Here is a 24,915-nt window from a genome sequence, read left to right as displayed (position 1 = left end):
ACTTATCATACGAGGAGAGATTGGCTAAACTGGAGTTACCGACTCTGGAGCAAAGAAGAGAGGTGACCTACTGACCATATACAGAATCATGAAAGGCACAGAAATACTTGATAGAGAGGACTTGTTAAACTAGGACAGGAGAAGCACAAGAGGGCATGGGAAGAAAATAAAAAAACATAGCTACAGAAGAGATCTGAAGAAAAACAGTTTTCCACATAGAGTGGTGGACACTTGGAACAAACTGGACAAGGAAATAGTGTGCACAAAAACCATTCATGAGTTTAAAAGCAAACTAGACACTGCAAGATACAAAGGCGGGACACCACGAGCGTAGCTCCCCTTCCCGCAAAATACAACAAGGTAAATAAGAGGTGATCAGTGGAGTACTGCAACAATCTGTACTGGCTCCAATAATGTTTGCTATTTATGTGAATAACATGGATGATGATGTGAAATGTTACATGAGCTTCTTTGCAGATGATGCCAAACTGTTAAGGAAATTAAAAACTGAAAAGGATTGTGAATCACTGCAGGAAGACCTGAATAAGGTATGGAACTGGAGTCAGAAATGGGAGGTGGACTTCAATATTAACAAGTGTAGCACAATGGAGTTTGGAAAAAGCAAAAATAGAGTATCAGGACAATATAAAATTGGAACCAAGGAGGTAAAGGAGAGATCTGAAAAAGATTTGGGTGTAATTATCTCAAACGACTTGTCCTATGACAAACAGATAAACAAAATTGTTGGAGAATCCTACAACTTGCTAAGATCAATAAAAGTGGCATTTACATATTTGGATGAAGAAATTATTAAAAAAATATTGGTCACATTGATAAGGCCTAGACTAGAATATGTGGTGACATTGTGGTCACCCAGCACCAAAAATAGAAAGACTCCAGAGAGCAGCCACAAAAATGGCACCTGCACTCGCAAACTTATCATATGAGGAGAGATTGGCTAAACTGGAGTTACCAGCTCTGGAGCAAAGAAGAGAGAGAGGTGACCTACTGACCATCTACAGAATCATGAAGAGCACAGAAATACTTGACAGAGAGAACTTATTAAACTGAGACAGGAGAAGCACAAGAGGACATGGAAAGAAAATAAAAAAAACATAGCTACAGAAGAGATCTGAAGAAAAACAGTTTTCCACATAGAGTGGTGGACACTTGGAACAAACTGGACAAGGAAATAGTGTGCACAAAAACTATTCATGAGTTTAAGAGCAAACAGGACACCACAAGCATAGCTCCTCTTCCTCCAAAATACAACTAGGTAAATAAAGAGGAAAACATTGATGAAGTGCAAAGATTAGTGATGCAAGACCACTGAATAACTGTGAGGATGGAACAATGTCATGCCATCAAATTTTGTATCAAACTTAAGAAGCAAACAAGAAGCTTATGGAATGTTTGAGGATGCCTGATGAGTAAAGCAAGTTTCTATGGGTAGTTTAAAAGATTTTCTGAAGGAAATGAACAGGTTAAGGATGAACCCAGATCTGGAGCATCAAATAGTGCATATAAGGAGGAAAATATTGAGGAAGTGCAAAGTTTAGTGATGCAAGACCATTGAATAACTGAGAGGATGATATCTGATGCTGCTGGTATTAGTATTGGCACAGTGGATACAATTCTGGCCGAAGATCTGAAGCTTCATAAGGTCTGTGCCAAATTTGTGCCAAAGGTTCTCTCCAATGGCCAGAGGCAGTTTTGTATGGAATGTTGCCCTGACATTCTCCATATGATAGCAACTGATTCAGGTTTCCTGAACAAGGTAGTGACTTGCGACAAGAGTTGGGTGTTCACCTACAACCTTGAGAGCAAATGTCCAAGTGCCCAGTGGAAGCACATGTCATCCCCCAGACCCAAGGTTGCAAGAGAAGGCCATAGTCATTCCTTTGACTTCAAGGGACTCATTCACTTTGGGTTCCTAAGGGTCAAAGCATCAATAAGGAGTATTACCTTAAAGCTCTGCAAAGGTTCAGGGAGATGATGAGGAAGAAGAGGCAATGCTGAGGGGCAGTTCCACCAGGACAATGGCCCATGCCACAGATCAGTGCTTTGACCATATGGATAATGGTGGTGGTGGTGTGTGTGTGTATGTGTGTGTGTGTGGGGGGGGGTCAATTGAAAGTGTTACAACACCCACCCTACAGCCTTGACCTGACCCCTTATGACTTCTTCCTGTTCCCACAAATGAAAGACTGTCATAGGGGAGTCAGATTCTGGTCAACACAGGAACTGAAAGAAGCACTGGAAAATTACCTGAAGGGACTACTGAAGGACTGAGATCTTTCAGGATTGGAAGAGATGTCTGCAGAAGTGTGCAGATGTGAGAGGCCATTATTAAGAAAGGAGACATAGTTTTGTAAGTTCATGAAAATAATATATGTCTCCTGAAATTTTCTGATCACTTATTGAACATACCTTGTATATCTATCTATCTATCATATATATATATATATATATATATATATATACAGTATATATTAACTTTAAGGGGTTCATAGATTTTGTGAAGTGCATGCATGAGAAATCTTTTTCCCCCTTACAAGGGAGGTACCTAAAAAGGAAAAGGCATAAAATCATTCCCACCCATTCCATCCTTAAATACACTCCACACCCCCTCCACCCTCCCTCTTATCTTAGCACCTGGATGATGGGTCATCCCTGCACCTTGTCCACTGCCCTGGGTCACAAGCAGTGTCGCAAGACACAGCACATCCGCAGCAAGGCCGCTTCATTAAATCGGCGACCCCCCCTCTCCATTCCCACATGCATAACAGGAGAGGACGGGGAGAAATCCCTCCGGGCTGCGTCAAATTTTGCTCACACATACTACCTCATCCCCCATCCCCCGCCCATTCCACCTCATGCATCACATCATCCATATACAACCATTCTCCATTCACCCGTCTTCTGTCCTCTCCTGTCCTTCCTCAATAGACATTCCCCTCTTCCCCAAAGCCCCCTCCATCCCATCCATCCACCTCATCCTAGGACGTCCCCTCATGTTCACTTCCTCCACATCTGCCTTCCATACCTCTTTTACTAGTCTTTCTTCACTCATTCTTTCCATGTGTCCAAACCATCCTAATACTCTTTCATCAACCCTATCTCCCAACTCCCTTTCCACCCCAGTTCTCCTCCTCATTTCTCACTCTATCTAGCCTAGTAACCCCCATCATACTTCTCAGACACCTCATCTCAAACACATTCAAACTCCTTCTCTCTTCCTCTCTTATGTTCCATGTTTCTGCCCCATACAGTGCTGTTGGCACAATCACTCCTTCATATAGTCCCCTCTTAGCATCCATTCCCGAATGTCTATTCCTCATTACACTCTTTAATCCACCAAGGCATTTACTGGCTTCTCTCATTCTACATTCTACCTCCACCTTCACTCCACCTTTTCCTGCCACATTTGCACCCAAGTATCTAAAACTATCCACTTCCTCCAGTCCCTCTCCCTTTAACATCACTTCCAGTCTACTGCCACTTTCACCCCTTGTACATCTCATTACCTTACTTTTACCCACATTTATCTTTAGCTTTCTTCTATCACATACTCTCCCAAACTCTGCCACCAGCTTCCTCAGTGCCTCCTCCGACCCTGCCACAAGTGCAGTGTCGTCCGCAAACAACAGCTGGCTCACCTTCCACTTTTCTTCATTTTCTTTAACCATCTCCAATCCCTGACCCACTACCCTAGCATTCACCTCTCGCACCACCCCATCCATGTATAAGTTGAACAGCCAGGGCGACATAACGCATCCTTGACGAAGTCCCACCTTTACCTCGAACCACTCACTCTCTCCATTTCTAATCCTGACACAAGCTCTACTACTCTCATAAAAACTCTTGACAGCTCCCAAAAGCTTTCCTCCTATCCCATAAATCTGCATAACCTCCCACAGTGCCTTTCTGTCTACCCTATCATAAGCCTTTTCCAGATCCATAAAAGCCCAAAAAACATCCTTCCCCTTTCCTATAGCTTTCTCACATATCTGTCTTACCACAAAAATCTGATCTACACAACCTCTACCTGTCCTAAATCCACACTGTTCCTCACCAATTACTCCTTCTGTTCCTCTCCTAATCCTCTCAATCAAGATCCTCCCATAAGCCTTCCCTACTACACTTAACAGGCTAATCCCTCTGAAACTACTACATTCACACTTGTCCCCTTTTCCCTTGTAAAGAGGAACTATACAGGCACTTCTCCAGTCCTCCGGGTACTCTACCCTCTCTCCAGCAAACATTAAATAACCTCACCAACCAGTCCACCATCACTGAACCTCCCTTTTTCAAACATTCTGCATGGCATCCATCCAGACCAGGTGCCTTACCTGCTTTCATCATCTTAACAACTGCCTTCACCTCATCCTTCCTTATTTCTCCTCACTCATCACTCATTTTCTTCGCATTTCCCACTGCAGCTATCTTTCCTTCCCTATCCTCCTTCACATTTAGCAACTCCCTAAAATATTCTGCCCATCTTCCCCTTACTGCCTTCTCTTCCATTATCATCTCTCCATCTGCACCTTTTACCTTTTCTTCCCTACTTGATTCGCCTCCTCTTCCTCTCTTAATTTCTTTCCAAAACTTCTTTTTATTACTTTCAAAATTTTCTGTCATACTCTTACCCCATTTCACATCTGCTCTCCTCTTTGCCTCCTTTACCTTTTGATTTACTTCTCTTTTCTTTTCTTTGTACGTCTCATATGACTCCCCCGTCCTCTTTTGTAACCAATCTGTGAATGCTCGCTTCTTCTCTTCTACAACCTTCTTTGTTTCCTCATCCCACCATTCACTACCCTTTCTTCTATTTCCCCCTGTCCTTCTTGTTCCACACACCATCCTTGCACACAAATGTAATATTAGGTAATATAATCTTAGCTCTACATCAGGTTGGTTCCTTCACTAGTAGGTCATCATATTTACTCTTTGCTATTTTTAGTATGATTACCCATGATTATTCCCATATTAGCTTTCCATTAAAGGTACAAGTTAGATTTTCCTTTTTCTAAATAAAATCTTTCAGTTGTTTACCTGCATTACTTACCAAAGTCTCTGTGTTATACTTCAATCCATACTCTTGTTTTTTGGGGGGATGTATGCTACTCTGATGTTTTTTTCCATCCTATTAATTTATTTCATACTGTCTACAAACTAGTGACAGTTCAGTTGAGTTTAAGATACATTACTGCTGGTTTAATTACTTTATTTTTGGTTATTCCATCTTGTACAATATAAATATCTACACTTGTTTGTATCATACTTTTCATGTTGTGTACAATGTATTTTATGTTTACCATATCTTTTACAAAGTGTTTTTATAACCAAACCACACTATATAATGCTGTATTATACATACACAACTCTTAAATTTGGCAAAAAGTACATAGAGTCTTCTGTGAAAATATATTACTTTATTATGGAAAAATATAATGAACATACCTGAAAATTATGTGTAGGGGAGGTCATTTCTGTGCTAAGGGGAAAAGAGTTTACAATATTTAATTATAAAATTAACATCAATAGTAAAATAAAAAATAATAAACAGTAATAACAATAATAGTAATCACAATCACAATAGCTACAATCACAATAACCATAATCACAATCACAATAGTCATAATCACAATAACCATAATCACAATCACAATAGTCATAATCATAATCATAATAATAATAAAAATAATCAAACATATAATCATAATAGTTATAATTACAACTCACTGACTGTAAACCTGCAGCCCCAAAGTGACTGCCAATTGTCCTCAGGCCCTTCCATTAATCTTTCTGGGAAGAAACGGACCTGTGCTAGATCATGTGGTACTGTTTCTACATCACCCACTTATAGTGGGAGGGGGAAGATGGAGGAGGGGGGCCATCTGTTATCTATTAGCTCCACTTAGGTAAAAATCAATTTAATTTGAGATAGATCTCGCCACCCAATCTGAACATGAAGTGTCAGTCCCTCAGAGGATCACCTCCATCTGTTGATGGGTTATGAAGCTTGGCATCAGGAAGATTAACCCATTAAACTCCGATGACAAGATTCTTGTCATTTGGTCAAATAAAACAAAAAATCATAAAACACCAAAATGTTTGATCAAACACCAGAAAAATATGACGTCAGTCCTCGCTTCGCGCGAAGCGAGGACTGACGTCATATTTTTCTGGTGTTTGATCAAACATTTTGGTGTTTTATGATTTTTTGTTTTATTTGACCAAATGACAAGAATCTTGTCATCGGAGTTGAATGGGTTAATCCCGCAAGGATCAGTACTGGCCCCGATCATGTTCGCCGTATACATTAATGACATGAATGAAGTACTATATGAATTTTTTTGCAGATGATGCAAAATTACTTAAGAAGGTAAAAACGGAAGAGGACTGCAACTCATTGCAACAAGATCTGGACACAATATGGAATTGGACTCAATAGTGGGAAGTGAAATTTAATATAAAGAAATGCAGTATAATGGAATTTGGAAAGAGTAAAAACAGAATATCAAAAGATTACAGAATTGGGGAGGAAAAAATAAAAAAGCAAACTCTCAAAAAGATCTTAGAGTGACGATTGGAATGGACATGAAACCAGATAAGCATATAAATAAAATATTCGGAGAAACCTACAATTTATTGAGGTCAATCAAAGTGGCATTTACTTATCTGGATGAAGAAATGATAAAGAAAATACTAACTACACTAATAAGACCAAAACTTGAGTATGCAGCATCACTTTGGACACCCAGTACCAAAAAGAATATTAAGAAGCTAGAAAGATTACAAAGAGTGACAACCAAACTAGCACCGACTCTCGCCGAACTAACATATGAGCAAAGACTATCCAAATTGAACCTACCAACTCTGGAACAAAGAAGAGAAAGAGGAGATTTGCTGACTATCTACAGAATAATGAAAGGAATGGAAGTTTTAGACAGGAACAACCTGTTAGTGTGGGACAACGGTAAAACGAGAGGACACGGAAAAAAACTGAAAAAATACATTTATAGAAAAAACTTAAAAAGGAACAGTTTCCCACACAGAGCAATTAATACATGGAACAAATTAGACAACAAAACAGTATGTGCAAACACTATACAAGATTTTAAGATAAAACTTGATGTGGAGAGATACAAAGACGGGTTACCACGAGCATAGCTCCCCTCCCGTATATTACAACTAGGTAAATACATGCCTACCAGGACCATCACTTGCAGATGCCCATCATTGGTCCCAGCCATGTAGTACACCAGCTGCAAAACATTGTGCAACCTCAGTCTAACAAGGGACGTCACCCTTTTCTGCCTGTAAAATTCTCTAGTCACTATATAGCATGAAACAATTCTCCTGGGTTGATCTAGCACAAGATCAACCTAGTTGTGGTCCTAGATATTCCAACCAACCCCTTTACTGGATTTCCACTGATCATGATATTGAAGTGCTTGAGTGACCTAGCAACTCATCAGACTTTACCCAAATTGAAAATGCCTGGTCATACATGAAACAGAAGATTTGTTCAATCAATACATCTTCAATGACTAATGGAATCCCTCAAGATGTAGATAAATTATTTGGATGTTGAATACTTCAAGCTGTATAATTCTAAATCAAAAGAGCTTCAGATAAATATTGACACCAAAGGGTAGAATGTCAAATACTAATGGGTATTGAGTACAAACCTATCACTCTTAACCATAAAACATATATTTGTCAACATTAAAAGTAGGTGAGTTGCATATCTTATTAATGAACATGTACTGTATATGGTAACAAGTACAGCTACACAGAAAACTATCGTTAGTAGGGGTGTCGAAACATTCGCGAATGAACATAACCTTATGATACCAAAGGGTTGGTATTTCTGGGGTTCGAATTGTTCGAATTCCTTCTGAATGAATATGAATCGAATAATAGTTCCGGAGTTCATATGGATTCACTATGACATGATAATCTTATTTCCGATGGAGACTTTCAACTTGTCTCAAATTGTTTCGTTGTTTTGTGTCAAAATGATTAGCGTGATTTACTAACGATAGTTTTCTGTGCAGCTGTACATAAAACCATAAGCAACTGCGAGTTGTAAGTTTGTTAAATATAATTTGTCTTGGGCAAGGGCAGCCAATTTCTGTAATACATAAATATAACCAGGGCTTTTCCCCTTTACAAGGGAATTGCCAAAGTCAACATATCATTCACACATACTACCTTACTCCCCCCATCCCCCACCAACACCCTTCCATGCATCACAGCATCATCCATACACAACCATTCTCCACTCATCTCTATCTTCTGTCTTCTCCCTTCCTTCTTTAACCACTTCCATACGGTGACGCCTACGTAGGCGTTATGAGGAGCAAGTGGGTACGCGATGATGCCGACGTCGGCATCTTGATTATATTTATTGTAGTCGTACCTATGTAACCTCCATTCTCTCTAAACTGGCTTCATCATACTTTCTATGGTTATCAAAATTCACGGGTGGAAGAGAACGAACAATTGAGCACCGACTTTATTTTTTATAATGAGATTATGACGCAACATCGCACGTCGGGCAGCTAATGCTGCCAGACGTGCGATGTGCCCCGGAGTGAAGAGGTTAACAGACATCACTCTCTCTCCCAATGCCCTTTTACCCCATCCATCCATCTCATCCTTGGTCACCCACTCACTCCACCCATTTCTGCATTCCACACTTCTTTTACTCTTTCTTTACTCATTCTTTCCATGTCCAAACCATCCCAATACTCCTTCATCAACCCTATCTCCCAACTCCCTTTCCACCCCTGTTCACTATCCAGCCTAGTAACCCCTACCATATTTTGCAGGCATTTCATCTCAAACACATAAACTCTTCCTCTCTTATGTTCCATGTTTCTTCTCCATACAGTGCTGTTGGCACAATCACCCCTTCATACAATCTCCTCTTAGCATCCATTCCCAAATGTCTATTTCTCATTACACTTTTTAATCCCCCAAGGCATTTACTTGCTTCTCTCAATCTACATTCTACCTCCACTCCTCCCTTTCCCACCACATTCACCCCCAAGTATCTAAAGCTATCCACATCTTCTATCTCCCTTAATATTCACTTCCAATCTGCTGCCATTCTCCCCTTGTATATATTATCTTACTTTTATCCACATTTACCTTCAACTTCCTTCTTTCTGTAATAATAATTATTATCCTCAAGTTTATGCAGCCCTACAATAAAGGCCCTCCCATAGATTTCTCTAGGAAGAAAAATTTAATTGTTGTCTGTTTTATTACCTATGTGAAAGGGAGAAAATTAGGAGAGATGGATGAAACTAATATAGACCTTGAACCTGATCTGGAGACTGAGTGCAAATCCCTCAGGTCTGTACCTTCATATACAGATGATGGTGTTCATGATATTTCCTCAAGTTAATCTTGTAAGGGCATCACATGCAGGCTTCCATCATTGGTACCCTCATTCTTGTATATATATGCAAGTTTGGCATACCTAAGTGAAACTAACCCATTTAAAACCTTTATTAAAGGATCTGATTAAAGACTAGGTAGGAACACTATGGTGGTGGGATAAGTTTCTCAAAATGGCAGCTGGATTATGTTCATAGTTTACATGGTAGAGTACTTGTCCCAGAAAGATACATCTCCTCCCACATTAGAGTACTGAGCAAATAGTGCATGGAAAAAAGTTTTGTAGTAATTATACAAAAAAAAAAATAAAAAAAAAAAAAATTAATAAAAAAAAATTAAAACATTATTTTTTAAAATTACAACCTGCTGACAGTGAGCTCATTCACGTACATAAAATTCCTGATATTCAACTTTAAAATACAAGTTCTTTCAAGCACAACCTGAGAGAAAGCTCATCTATATACATGAAATTTTCTTCACATAAAATAGCTTAATACACAAATTCTTGAAACAGCTCATCCTTCATATTATGTAATTCTATTAGGCACGGCATGGTAGGAGAACATGGCTTTTTTTCTCCTCTGCCACATTATCAAATGGAAGATACCAAATACTATCCACAGAAGTCCCAAAGCTGCAGCTACAATCAATCCTGTGGAAAGTAAAAGAAATTGCATGATTCTTAAAGCACAGACAATATTATACCAGTATTAGTCATATACATAGAAACACCTTGAATAAGGTCTTCAATCCTTTCAGTGACTGGTACGTACAACAAAAATCAAAATGCATATGTAATTTTTTTTTTTAATCCAGTACAATGATGGACATGGAAATAAACACGGTTTCTAAATTGTGATAGTGAAACATCTCTCTGATGCCTACAAGTTTTCCCCCCCAATCCAAAATAGCAATTACCTGCTAAGTGAAATGGCTTTGCATGGGCAAAGAAATATCCTCATCTCATTCACTCCTACCACATGCATCCCTTTCACTCCCTGCTTTAATCATGTGAAGACTGCACCTTTCACAACAATACTGCCTTTTCATAACCCTCACATGGTAGATGTCATCATTTTAATTTATACACATCACAACTATCTCAGAGTGAAATTACTATATTTCTCTCCTGGAAGAAAAAGGAAAAATGCAATGCAGGAAAATATATATATTGCTATGAAGGTAAGACAGACGAGTGGAAAAGGTGGTAGAGAAATGTGGGTTGGAGCAAGAACACTATATTCCTGAAGAAACAAAAATGGATATACATAAAGTGTTGGTATAACAAAAAGTGTAGCGAGGCTAAAGATAGAAGAGACAATGCCTGGAAAAGATGGAAAAAAGACAAAAACTACCAAATGGGAAATATACATCAAATGTAAAAATACGCACGGAAGAAAAAAAAAACTATGAAAAAGACATAACAGAAAAATGCAGGGACCAACCTGAACTATTCTATACGTATGTAAATGACAAACTAAGAGACAAACACAAAATAGTGAAACTGCACAAAGGAAATAATGAATATAGATGATGTAGAAATGGCTGAAATTATAATCAAACATTTTAAATATGTTTTCACAATTGAAAGTTCACAATATTGGGAGGAAGGACAGAAAGATCCCCCCCACCCCAATGAAAGAAGTAACGGTGACACAGAAAGAAATAAGGAACCAAATAATAAACCTTGATGTCAGAAAGCCACACAGAAAAGATTGGAAAAATGCAAATATTGTACCAATATACAAAGGAGGGGACAAAGAAAATCCAACCAAGTACAATAGCAAAAATATGCAAAAAAGTTATCAAAAGAAAATGGATTAACGTTTGGAGAACAAAATACTAAATCCAAAACAATTTGGATTTAGACGTGGAAGATCGTGTACCACAAACTTGGTATTCTTTTACTCGAGGCTAACAGAAGTAATACAAGGGATGGATGGGCAGATTGTGCCTTCTTAGATTTACAATAAGCATTTGACGAAGTACCACATAAAAAGCTACTAAGAAAAATTGAAACAATAGGTAGAGTACAATTTATTGGAATGGATGAATGACTTCTTGAACGGTCAAAAAATGAGGGTGGTACTCAGAGACAAGAACTCAACCTGGGAAGAAATGATAAATGGAGTCCCATAAGGTTCTGTATTGGCTCTGATAATGTTTGCCAAATATATAAATGACATGGATGGTGTGGAATGTTATATGAACTTCTTTGCAGATGATGCAAAACTACTAAAGAGAGTAAGTATAGAGGAATATTGTAAATCACTACAGACCTGGACAAAGTCTGGGAATGGAGTCAGAAGTGTGTAGTGAATTTCAACATTAAGCATTAAGAAATGTAGTATAATCGAATTTGGGAAAAGCAAATATAAAACATTGGGACAATATAAAATTGGTACTAAGATAAGAGGGAGGGTGGAGGGGTGTGGAGTGTATTCAGGGATGGAATGGGTGGGAATGATTTTATGCCTTTTTCTTTTTGGTTACCCCCCTTGTAAGGGGGAAAAAGCCTTGGTATATGTATGTATGTATGTACAAAGAAAGTTAAAAAAGTCAACTCAGAAAGGGACCTAGGAATAACTATCACCAATGACATGGCACCAGACAAACATATCAACAAAATAGTCGGAGAAACTTTCAATTTATGAAGATCAATGAAAGTGGCCTTTTGACTACATGGATGAAGACTAAGATTGGAGTATGCTGAGACACTATGAAGAACTAGTACTAAAAAGAACAAAGAAATTAGAAAGAATTCAAAAAGCAATGACAAAGATAGCACCACCACTCTCCAAATTGATATACAAAGGTTGGACATACTCAAACTACCAACCTTGGAGCAAAGACGAGAGAGAGATCTACTAACCATCTATAGAATTATGAAAGGGATGGAAGTCCTTGATAGAGATGATTTACTAAACTGGGATAAAAGAAAAACAAAAGGACATGACAAACAAACTTAAAAAGGTTAGTTACAGAAGAGATTTGAAAAAGAATAGCTTCCCACACAGAGTGATAGATATCTGGAACAAACTGAATGAGGAAACAGTGAGTGCAAAATCTACACAAGAATTGAAGATCAAACTGGACGCTGAAAGATACAATGGCGGGTCACTACGAGCATAGCTCTCTTCCCGTAAAATACAACTAGGCAAATACATCTACCATCCCAGTTTTACCTTCACCCATACTAATTTAACACTTCCCTCTACTCCATCATGGACTTTCCCATCTTATCACTTACTAGCATAGCCACTCTCTTGCACCCTTCATCACTCCCAACACACTCCCCATCAAACTACCAGGGCTTCTCAGTCCCATTTGCTTCTCCCGCCACGTGTTAGCCACCTCCGTGCACACGTTAGCCAACTCTATTTCATCATGCCCAAGGTTGAGAGGAGGAAACGTGTGGTACTTTCACTTAAGCAAAAGGTGGACATATGCAGAAGATTGGAGAAAGGTGAAAATGGAAAAATACTAATGGAAGAACACAGCATTGGGTTATTGTAGGTTCAATAAAGGTGGTAGAAAACGATGAAGTGTTCACTTCACCACTTTTTCTTTTCACAGCAAAATTAACAGTATCTGTCTCACACAATATCTCTCACAAGTTGCAAGTATGCCAGCTCGACTCAGTCTGCCTGCGTGATGCTTTCACATTGTGGATGGCGTGCCCCAAGGCAGTTGCTAATTATCAATTTTCCACAATTATTCCTTGCACACAGAAATTTACATTCATTCGTATTTCAGTTATAATTCAAATTTTGATAGTAATAAAGATCTATATCCCATTCATTTAACTTTCGCATTACAAATAATTTGATAATTAATATGTAAAATGGCAATTAGAATGTTCTAGAAGATTCACGCCTATTTCACGCATGTACACTACATCTACGCATTTACTTGAATTTCCTGCATGTCTACAAGTATTATAATCTATACATAATGTTAACAGTAATATGGATATAATAGGGTCATCTACCATTTACGATATCAAGGCACAATCCAAGAAGCTAAGAGAGTTCGTGAAGTTGAGTGACACAACTAAAGCTGCAGAAAATTGCCACACTCTACAACATAAACATGTGGAAATGCTGGACAAAGTGTTGTACAAGTAGTTTTGTCTTAAAAGGTCTGAAGATGCAGCTATATCTGGACCAATGCTGCAAAAAAAAGCCAAAGATTTTGCTGAAAAGATGTCAATACATGTATTTTTAAGTATCTCTTCCCGTATCCGGTATTTTCTTGTATCCGGTACATCTTTGGTCCCATTGGTGCCAGATACTTGAAGGGCTTTTACTGTACTCCCCACAGAACACCACATGAAAATGAACAACTCTATTCCAAAAATCTAAACACTACATACCCTTCACACTACATCTCACAAGCACTACCAACAGAAAGGAGAAAAAAAAAAAAAATAATAATAATAAAATACAAATAAATAAATAAAACATTTAGAGAACCTACCACTTGCATCACACAAAACATCCACCCATAAACAGACAAACAGCACCCCCTAGGAAAAACCATCCCACACCTGACAAGAACCACATTATAGTACTTGTGCTTGGGGCACCCCAGCATTAAAACATTACCTACACAGAATAGGCCTGGTCACATGTTCAAACTGTCACATATGCAACCCTCTCAGAGGACACAGAAAACCTTACACTATAAAGCCCCAGACTAAATCCCACCACAACACAATATATCTGCCCTAAGTGACTTGTGGACTTGCCTGGAGGCTGTTGCTGGTTACCTGAAAGATGTTGGTATTCTGCAAGAGACACCAGGAGCAACAGATTATTTGATCTCTCCACTATGATACCTACATGGCAACCCAAATATCCCTACTATTCTCCTACACTTGCATTAACATCCCCCAACATTAATAGACTATGTAGTGGTACTCAAAGGAAGAATTGGAAGAGCTGTGAATGTTCAGGTTTTTCGGGCGAGTGGGGAAGTATTAGATTATTTTTTGGTAGAAGTCAAGTTGAGAGTGAAAAGTGCGGAAGGTCAGTAGGTGCTGAGAATAAACATATTATTCCAAGTAAAAGGAAAAAAACATCAGAAGCTGAATGAAGTGTGGGAGGTGATGACGAATGAAGAGGAAAAGAACAACAATTGGCATGTTTCAAAGAGAAAGTGACAAAATGTGCAAAGATATGTGGAATGAAACTGATGGGAGGGAACAGATGGAAAGATAGTGGATGATATGAAGAGGCTAAAGTGGTAGAAGATGAGAAAGTGTATGGACTACTTGCAAGATAGAACATAGGAACTATATAAGAGGTACAAGACGAGAGAATTAAAACTTAACCCCTTCCATATGGTGCCACCTACGTAGGCGGCATGAGGAGCAAGTGGATACGCGAGGCTGCCATATCGGCGTCTTGATTATATTTATTGAAGTTGCCCCTGCGTAATGACATACTCTCTAAACTGTCTTCATCAAATTTTCTATGGTTATCAAAATTCACGGGTGAAAGAGAGAATGATCGATATAAGCGGTGACTATTTTTTATGATGCCAGTATTATGACGAAACATCGTACGTCTGGCAGCTAATGCTGCCCGCGAGATTTTGGCCCGTAGTGAAGTCGTTAAGATGATGAAAAAAAGATGAGAGCTAATATAAGATGGGGTAGTGGTCCGATTTGGAATTTTGAAAAGGAATTAAAAGGTGTTTTGAAAGGAAGTGAAGAGAGATGGGAAGTGAGTCATATTGAGAGGAAAGGGTGCAGAGAGACAGAAGTTAACCACTTCCATACGGTGACGCCTACGTAGGCGGCATGAGGAGCAAGTGGGTACTCGATGATGACGACGTCGCCATCTTGATTATATTTATTGTAGTCGTACCTACATAATTTCCATTCTCTCTAAACTGGCTTCATCAATTTTCTATGGTTATCAAAATACACGGGTGAAAGAGAACGAACGATTGAGCACTGACTTTATTTTTTATAATGCGATTATTATGACGCAACATTGCACGTCGGGCAGCTAATGCTGCCAGACGTGCGATGTGCCCCATAGTGAAGAGGTTAATAAAAAAAGAAGGTAATGAGATGAAAGGTAGAGTACCTAAGAGAATTGTTGAATCTGGATGAGGCTGGAGAGATTGACTGCGGCACTGGGAAGAGCTAGGAAAATGACTGATGGGAGAGGAAAATGACAGGGCTATAGGAAGAGCTAAGGCACAAAGTTTACTGAAAGTGATGAAAGCTGGGAATGGATAAGTGTGGGAGTGTTTCTGTCACTGGCTGAAAGTTTAATGAAGAGCAGACTAGTCGCCAGCTTTCCATGTGTGATAAAGTATAATAAATACAACTAAAGTTCATTGAAAATCTTGGACCTTGTCCAGCGACCTCAGGGCACCTGATTGAGGTGAGGGGGTTGACAGGTTTTGAAAATGTGAACGTTCGCTCTCCAATTTGCAGAACCACCATATCGCTAGCCTCATAAAGAAAGTGCCTAAGTCATTTGTCCAACTTTTCAGAAAAAGAAAAAAAAAAATTGTTTTTATATTTTATAAATGTACATAATGTTCCTCCTAACGTAGTTTTAGCCTACTCAGACACTAAATAAAACATTGGGAACTGTACCACAAGGAGCAATGAAAAATTGATTTGGAAAAAAAAAAATAATAATAAAAAAAAAAAATTAATCCACAAATTGACGAAAAATGACTTAGGCAATTTCTTTACGAGGGTGATGATATGTAGATACTAATCATTGGTCCCTTCAAAGATAATGGGCAGGGCATTGAAGATGACTGGAGAGAAGTGGAAGGTGACCCAGTTGTTACTTGCTGATGACACTGCACTTGTGGTGGGTCAGAAGAGGGTCTATAGCAGCCCATACACGATCAATTTTATTGCGCAATTTCATTGTCAATTCAGAGTATTGACAATGAAATTGCGCAATATAATAGATCGTGTATGGGCCGCTTTAGACAGTTAGTGATAGTTTGGGAAAGCATGTGACAGGAAGCTGAGAGTAAATGTGAGTAAAAGTAAGGTGATGTAGTGTATAAGGGGTGAAGGTAACTTTGAGGCAAATTGGAGAGGTTAGAGGATGTGGATAGTTTTAAGTACTTAGGATCCCATGTAGCAGAGAAGGGAAGAGTGGGAATGAAGATAAACTGTTGAGTGAGGGAGGCATGTAAATGTCTTGGGACAAATAAAAGTGTCATAAGAAATATGTATTTGGGGATGGACACAAAGAGAGGACTAAATGAAGGAGTTATGATCATGCCTATGACACTATATGGGGTATAGATCTGGAATGTAAGACAGAAAGGAGAAATTTAATAGTTTAATATGAAATGTTTAAGAATTTGGTAGGGTCCCAAGGATGGAAAATGAGAAATGAGGTGAAGATGAGAGTTGGGGTGGAAAAGAAGCTGCCAGATAGGGTTGATGAAAGAATATTGAAATAGTTTTAGAAAATGGAAAGAATAATGAAGAAGACTATCAAAAAGGGGTGTGAAAGGCAGAGGTGGATGGAATGAACTTGAGGGAGTGACCAAGAATTAGATGGACGGATGAAGTGAAGGGGGCCGTAGGTGGATGTCTGAGCAGGGAAGGGAGAAGGCAAGAGATGGGTGTGAGTGTACAGTAGAACAGTTGTGAATGGATGATAAGTTGACATGTAAATAAAGCAGTATTGCCTTCCTCTATTGCTTCTTACTCAGGCACTAGGCAGGGGACAGGGATGACCCTTCATCCACAAGAAGCTAAGATATTAGGTAAACAAATGAGTGACAGACAGGTGTGGGAGCATGCCTTTGCTGGCTACCTCCCTTATATGGAGGATTATACCTTTTGAAATTTAGATACTTTTCTTTTTCTCTTATTTCCATTTGGTTAATTGTGCTTCTGTTATGTGATGGGATACATGGGTGGGATTGATGGCTCTTGTGTAGAACTGAGTGCCTATTATTTTCATGTACTGCCTATCTAATCTCATCAGAAACAATAGGGAACACACCTGCTAAACCCAGTGGAGCAAACTTATTACCAGTGCTGCTTGTCCGCTCACACTCTTTGTCCCAATCCTCAGGAACCACAGATGAAGAGAGTCTAATCCAGTCCTCCAGCGGGCATAAAGTTTTACAACCAGGAAGAACCAAAACATGGGGTTCCTCTATCATGAGGGTATCATTACGTAGAAACATCTGTAAAAGACAAAAGAAATAAATGAATATTTGTATATTTGGTAGTCTGAATTATATTTTATCCAAGATCTAGTTCACCCTAGTCACCATTCAGTTTATATATGGTCACAACAATTTCAACCAGGGGCACATATTCAGGGTGTGCTAAGTGTGTGCTGCACACCTTCAGCTAGAGAGAGAAATGCATGATAGTTACAAATAAATTCAGCAGTAAGCGGGAAACAATGTATTTCTTACGTTTTTTGCCCTGTGTACTCTGTGCTATAGGTGTTCTGTAGAAGCACTGCACACCAAATAATCAATTGTATCACCATGTACAAGGGGTGAAAGTGGCAGTAGACTGGAAGTGAGCATTAAGGGAGAGCAACTGGAGGAAGTGGATAGTTTTAGATACTTGGGTGCAAATGTGGCAGGAAAAGGTGGAGTGAAAGTGGAGGTAGAATGTAGATTGAGAGAAGCGAGTAAATGCCTTGTTGGATTAAAGAGTGTAATGAGGAATAGACATCTGGGAATGGATGCGAAGAGGAGACTGTATGAAGGAGTGATTGTGCCAACAGCACTGTATGGGGCAGAAACATGGAACATAAGAGAAGAAGAGAGAAGGAGTTTGAATGTGTTTGAGATGAGGTGTCTGAGAAGTATGATGGGGGTTACTAGGCTAGATAGGGTGAGAAATGAGGAGGTGAGGAGGAGAACAGGGGTGGAAAAGGAGATGGGAGATAGGGTTGATGAAAGAGTATTAGGATGGTTTGGACACATGGAAAGAATGAGTGAAGAAAGACTAGTAAAAGAGGTATGGAAGGCAGATGTGGAGGGAGTGAACATGAGGGGACGTCCTAGGATGAGGTGGATGGATGGGGTGAAGGGGGCTTTGGGGAAGAGGGGAATGTCTGTTGAGGAAGGAAGGGAGAGGACGGAAGACAGAGGTGAGTGGAGAATGGTTGTATATGGATGATGTTGTGATTGCATGAGGAGGAATGGGCGAGGGGTTGGGGGTGAGGTAGTATGTGTGAGCAAATTTTGACGCAGCCCGAAGGGATTTTTCCCCGTCCGCTCCTTATGTGCAAGGGGGGACGGAGAGGGGGGGTCGCCGATTAAATGAAGCGGCCTTGCTGTGGATGTGCTGTGTCTTGCGACACTGCTTCTGACCCAGGGCGGTGGGCAAGGTGCTGGGATGACCCGTCATCCAGGAGGTGCTCAGATGAGAGGGAGGGTGGGAGGGGTGTGGAGTGTATTTAAGGATGAAATGGGTGGGAGTGTTTTTATGCCTTTCCCTTTTTGGCTACCTCCCTTGAAAGGGGGAAAAAGCCTTGGTATATGTATGTATGTATGTATGTTTTATTTGACCAAATGACAAGAATCTTGTCATCGGAGTTTAATGGGTTAATAGTTTTTTGTGTGGTATCTTATCTACAAAATTTTTTGCTGATGATTCTCTATTCTTCCACATGTTTTTTGCCATTCCATGACCTCTGTAAATCTATTTTGTTCAGCTTCATAGGTGTTTTTCCACCTCTATGCTCCTCAATAAAACACTTAACATCTCTTGCAGTTGTCATTATACTCATTCAATTTTAGTTTCCTTAGGAGGTGCTAAGATGGGAGGGAGGGTGGAGGGGTGTGGAGTGTTTTCGGGGATGAAATGGGTGGGAATGTTTTTGTGCCTTGTCCTTTTTGGCTACCCCCCTGGTAAGGGGGAAAAAAGCCTTGGTATATGTATGTATGTATGTAGATTTCTATTTGTCCTCTTTTACTTCCTTATTCTTTTAAAAAAAAATCCCAATTCCCTATCTTGTTACACTCTGGATGCTGGCTGTCTGTCCAGTTTTACTTCAGGGGTCGATAGATTTTTAGGATCTATCTTTCATCCAATGCCACTTGAAGGCAGAACCTCTGATATATCTTTAGGTTAAAATGGTGGAAAAGCATTCTGAAAGCCACTTAGCAATAAGAGAGAAATACCAATAAAAATATGTAACATGGTGGATTACAAGGTGGGTGAGGTAGTATAACAATATGAAAGGTCACCACCTATTGCAAAATTTTCCATTTTCTGCAGAAATAATTCCATGCAAAAAAAAAAAAATAGACCAAGATATAACTTAATTGAATTACACATTTGAAACAAATCCATCACTAGGAGAACTACCAGAAATAAATTCATCAAAAAGGGACACCTGCACTGATGACCAATTAAGAGAGAAGAACAACTGTTGCGGAAATAGACAACGTCCTACCTTAACATAGTACTCCTCAGACATCCGATGCAACTCAATGAGGACAGTGGTAGCATAAGGTGGTGCTAAATTGTTGAACACATTCAGTCCTTGAAGAAGTTGAGCTACAGTTGTGTCATGAGCAGAGTATACATACATTCTAGCATCAGGTAATGACCCACCAGCTTTTTGGTGCATATGTTCCTGAATTTCCTTAATTAGCGGACCTGTGGGAGGAAGGAAGAATATAATAGAAAAATTCACCTGGCTAATGTTCATTTGAATACTAATACTAATGTCAATATATTGCCATAATGAGTGAACAATCATTTGGCAAAGGTATTTTTCACTTCTGAAAGGGTACAGCTGGCTAAAACCATTAGGAATTAACCAGAATTAAACAAGTGCTTTTTAACACAAAGGGATAAATTGGGACAGATTATCCCTCTGCTATGGAAGGAGTGATGAATGGGAGTGGAGTCTATGGGAATGAATGGTTGGGAGTGGATTTATGCCTTTGACTTTGGCTACCTCCCTTGTAACGGAGGAAAAACCCTTGGTATATGTATGTACGGAAGGTGTACACAAATAAAACTGGAGTCAAGAACTAGTTAAAATAATACAAATTAATGATAATAACAAATGAATAATTCTATCTATTGAAATGGGATATAGCCAGCCAAGGCATGCACCTTTTCCCATCCATTCCATACCCATCCATTTCCCACTGTTTCCTTTTCATCTTAGCTCCTTGTGGATGAAGAGTCAGAAGCAATGCAGAAAGGCAGCACATCCACAGCATTTACAAAGTGACCCTCTTTCCTCATTCCCTTGTACAGAAAATTGAGAAGACAGTGAGAAATCTCAAGCTGCATAAAAAATTTCATCCATGCAACACCATTCTCCACTCATACCAATCCCCTGCCTTCTCCCTTCCTGTTCAAAATCCTTGGTAATTCCTTCAAGTTCACTCCATCCATCTCCGCTTTCCACATTTTTTTTTTTTTGCTAATCTTTCTTCACTTGTTCGTTCTGTGCCCACAACATCCCAATAATCTTCTATCAGCCTTATCTAAGAGCTCCCTTTCTTCTTCAACTTCTCATTTCTCACTCTATTCAACCTTGTTACCCTCACCATGCTTCTCAAACATTTTATCTTAAAACACATTTAAACTTCTCTTTTCTGCCTTTCATAAATTCCAAGTCTCAACCCCATACAGCATCATTCCTGTATGAGTACAGATTTTACTATAACATAAACAAATCATGTCTGACTGTGGTCTGTATGGGCATCACAAAACAGTTCCTAAAGCATCGGCTACCATGCAATCACTACACGATAGCATGCAATCAATAGCCCAGTGCAGAGATGATTCTATTTACCAAGGGCTTTTTCTCCCACATGAGGGAATGACCGAGGATGAGATGGATGGATGGATGGATGGATGGGGGTAAAAGGGGTGTTTAGCAAGAGGAAGGGAGAAGGCAGAAGAAAAGGGTGAGTGGAGAATGGCTGTGGATGGATGATACTGTGATGCATTGGAAAGAAGTGGATAGGGGATTGGGGGGTTAAGGGGAGGGGGGGGGGTTACATGTGAATAATATTTTGATGCAGCCCTAAGGGATTTCTCCCTGTCTTCTCCTTTTTTCTACATGAGGGGATGGAGAGGGGGGATTACCGATTAAATTGAATGGCCTTGTTATGGATGTGCTGTGTCTTACTATATTGCTTCTGACCTAGGATAATAGGCAAGATGCAGAGATGACCCATCATCCAGGAGGAGCCAAGATGAGAATGAGTGTGGGGTGGTGATTGGGGATGAAATGGGTAGGAGTTATGTCTTTTGACTTTGTACATACATACATATACCAAAGGCTTTTTCCCCCTTACACAGAGGGTTAGCTAAAAAGAAAAAGGCATAGAAATCACTCCCATCCATTCCATTCCCTACATATTCCACTCCCCTCCACCCTCCTCCCTCCCTCTTATCTTGGCACCTCCTGGATGACGGGTCATCCCTGCATCCTGTCCACTGCCTTGGGTCAGAAGCAGTGTCGCAAGACACATCACATCCACAGCAAGGCCGCTTCATAAATTCGGTGACCCCGCTCTCCGTCCACGCATGCAGAAAAGGAGATGGGGAGAAATCCCTTCGGGTTGCATCAAATTTTTCCTCATACATACTTCCTCACCCTCCATCCCCCACCCACTTCCCCTCATGCATCACAGCATCATCTATACACAACCCTTCTCCATTCACCCCTATCTTCTGTCCTCTCTCATCCTTCCACAACAGACATTCCTCTCTTTTGTAATGCCCCTTTCATCCCATCCATCCATCTCATCCTAGGATGCCCCCTCATATTCACTCCTTCCACATCTGCCTTCCACACTTCTTTTACTTATCTTTCTTCACTCATTCTTTCCATGTGTCCAAACCATCCTAATACTCTTTCATCAACCCTATCTCCCAGCTTCCTTTCCACCCCTGTTCTCCTCCTCACCTCCTCATTTCTCACTCTATCTAGCCTAGTAACCCCTATCATACTTCTCAGACATTTCATCTCAAACACATTCAAACTCCTCTCTTCCTCTCTTATGTTCCATGTTTCTGAACCCTTACAGTGCTGTTGGCACAACATTCCACCTCCACCCCCACTCCTCCCTTTCCTGCCACATTCACACCCAAGTACCTAAAACTATCCACTTTCTCCAGTCTTTCACCCTTAATGTTCACTTCCAGCCTGCTGTCACTCTCTCCCCTTGTACAACACCTCATCACCTTACTTTTGCCCACATTTATCTTTAGCTTCCTTCTTTCACACACCTTCTCAAACTCTGTCACTAACTTCCTCAATCCCTCCTCTGATCCTGCTACAAGCGCAGTGTCATCAGCAAACAACAACTGGCTTATCTCCCATTTTTCTCCATCTTCTTTAACCATATCTAACGCCTGACCCACCACCCTTGCATTCACCTCTTGCACCACCCCATCCATGTATAGATTGAATAGCCAGGGCGACATAACACATCCCTGACGGAGTCCCACCTTTACCTCAAGCCAAAAAACTTTGAACATGTAGAGCCACTAGACAGCAACCATTCAGATACAACTTTACTGGGAGTTGCTTAAAGTATACAAGATAATCATAAACAAACAAAAAAATGTGTAAATCAATACCAGCTCTAAGCCTTTTCATCTCCTTGGTGTATGCAACCAATTCAAAGCTGAAGTCAGACAGCTCCTTCATTTTATCCAGTACTTTTGTGGTCCAATCAGGCAATGTCAGGTTGTAAATCATCTGTGGGAGGCAGAAATACTATTACTATCATTATCGTGCATATATGTGTGTGTGTGTGTGTGTGTGTGTGTGTGTATTCACCTCGGATCTGCTGCAGTCTCTGTCGAGACAGCCAGACACCACCCTACGGCAGTGAGCTCAGAGCTCATTATTTGACGATCTCTGGGTAGGTCTGAGACCACTCACACACCACACACCGGGACAGCAAGGTCACAACTCCTTGACTAACGTCCCGTACCTACTCACTGCTAGGTGAACAGGGGTTACACGTGAAAGGAGACAAACCCAACTTATCTCCGCCAAGCCGGGGAATCGAACCCCGGTTCTCTGGCTTGTGAGGCCTGTGCTTTACCAATCCGCCACCATATATATGTATATATGTGTGTGTGTGTGTGTGTGTGTGTATATATATATATATATATATATATATATATATATATATATGTGTATATATATATATATATATATATACATATGTATATGTATATATAAATATACATATATATGTATATATATGTGTGTGTATTTACCTAGTTGTATTTTGCAGAAGAGCTATGCTCATAGTGACCCGCAGTTGTATCTTTTCATTTCTAGTTCTTAAAATCATGTATAGTTTTAGCACTCACTGTTTTCAAAACTTTGATAAAATTGTTTATGAGTTCCACATGCTGTGAGGGCTGGCTTCACACTACGGACAAGAGGCAGAGAGCGGGAGCGGGGGAATCAGTGTCTCTCCCGCGCTCTGACAACAAGATATTCAACTACAGTAGGTGGGAAATTCAACTCGCATAACATCGGACATTTCGTGTTATCAGAATATATATTAATAAATTTTAAGTCGTGTAAGATCAAAATTGTGTTAACCCCTTCACTCCGGGCCAAAATCTCGCAGGCAGCATTAGCTGCTAGACGTGCGATGTTGCGTCATAATACTCGCATTATAAAAAATAAAGTCACCGCTGTATTGCTCGTTCTCTTTCACCCATCAATTTTGATAACCATAGAAAATATGATGAAGCCAGTTTACAGAGTATGGGGCTCACGCGGGTACAACTACAATAAATATAATCAAGATGCCGACATCGGCATCCTCATGACGCCTACATAGGCGTCATCATATCGAAGGGGTTAACAGAACTCGTGTTAACGGGGAGTTGACTGTTTATATATATATATATATATATATATTTATATTATATATATATATATATATAAATAGAATCACCACTGACAGCATATGTCTATCAAATACTTCCAACAGTCACCCCAGGATTTGATCCAGGGTCTTGTGTTACACTAGACCAAAACTCTACCTACTGAGCTAAAAGAGCTCTAAAATTCTCAAACTTGGGGGTTGATCTTCCTGTAGAACTAAGTTGACTGCTAACTGCTGTCCTAACTTAATTTTACAAAGAATTAAGCTCAACTCATTGTGGTGAAGCTGGTACGAATCCTTGATGGGCTTTCATCATAGTAATACCTTAATCGAATCCCGGGGCAACTATCGGAACTATTAATTATTTAATAAACTCTTCTTGATATTATTACAAATTATTTTTGGGTATTTTTTCTTAAGCATGGGATACATTACCATATTTTACATTGAATCCTATGGGAATTTTTTTTGCTTCTTAAGGGGGGCCACCCCGGTAAAATTTTCATGAATATTTTTTAAAGTTCACTTTTTAGTTTTATTCACTCACCCTGTCATTGCTACCCAAAACTATCACTTGGTGGGTTTTTTTTTCTTTTCTTTTCTTTTTCTAAAAATTAAATTCTTCCCCTC

The 24,915-nt window shown here is 39.7% G+C and overlaps 1 protein-coding gene across 1 annotated transcript in view; it reads right to left on the bottom strand.

The window, feature by feature from the left end:
* Positions 1-9,742: 9,742 nt before the first annotated feature.
* Positions 9,743-24,915, bottom strand: part of LOC143030917 (prostatic acid phosphatase-like) — a gene marked incomplete at its 5' end in the record, with an annotated part of 46,373 nt that continues 31,200 nt past the window's right edge. Inside the window, 5 exon segments of the mRNA XM_076194169.1 lie at positions 9,743-10,069; positions 14,168-14,206; positions 17,424-17,610; positions 19,848-20,053; positions 23,009-23,129. Coding sequence (XP_076050284.1) covers positions 9,945-10,069; positions 14,168-14,206; positions 17,424-17,610; positions 19,848-20,053; positions 23,009-23,129 — 678 coding nt within the window.

This window comes from Oratosquilla oratoria, chromosome 12, assembly GCF_046742065.1.
Source record: "Oratosquilla oratoria isolate Oo_2021 chromosome 12, ASM4674206v1, whole genome shotgun sequence".
Classification (NCBI taxonomy): domain Eukaryota; kingdom Metazoa; phylum Arthropoda; class Malacostraca; order Stomatopoda; family Squillidae; genus Oratosquilla; species Oratosquilla oratoria.
Note: the sequence above shows the minus strand (reverse complement) of the source record. Positions and strands in the feature narration are given on the sequence as shown.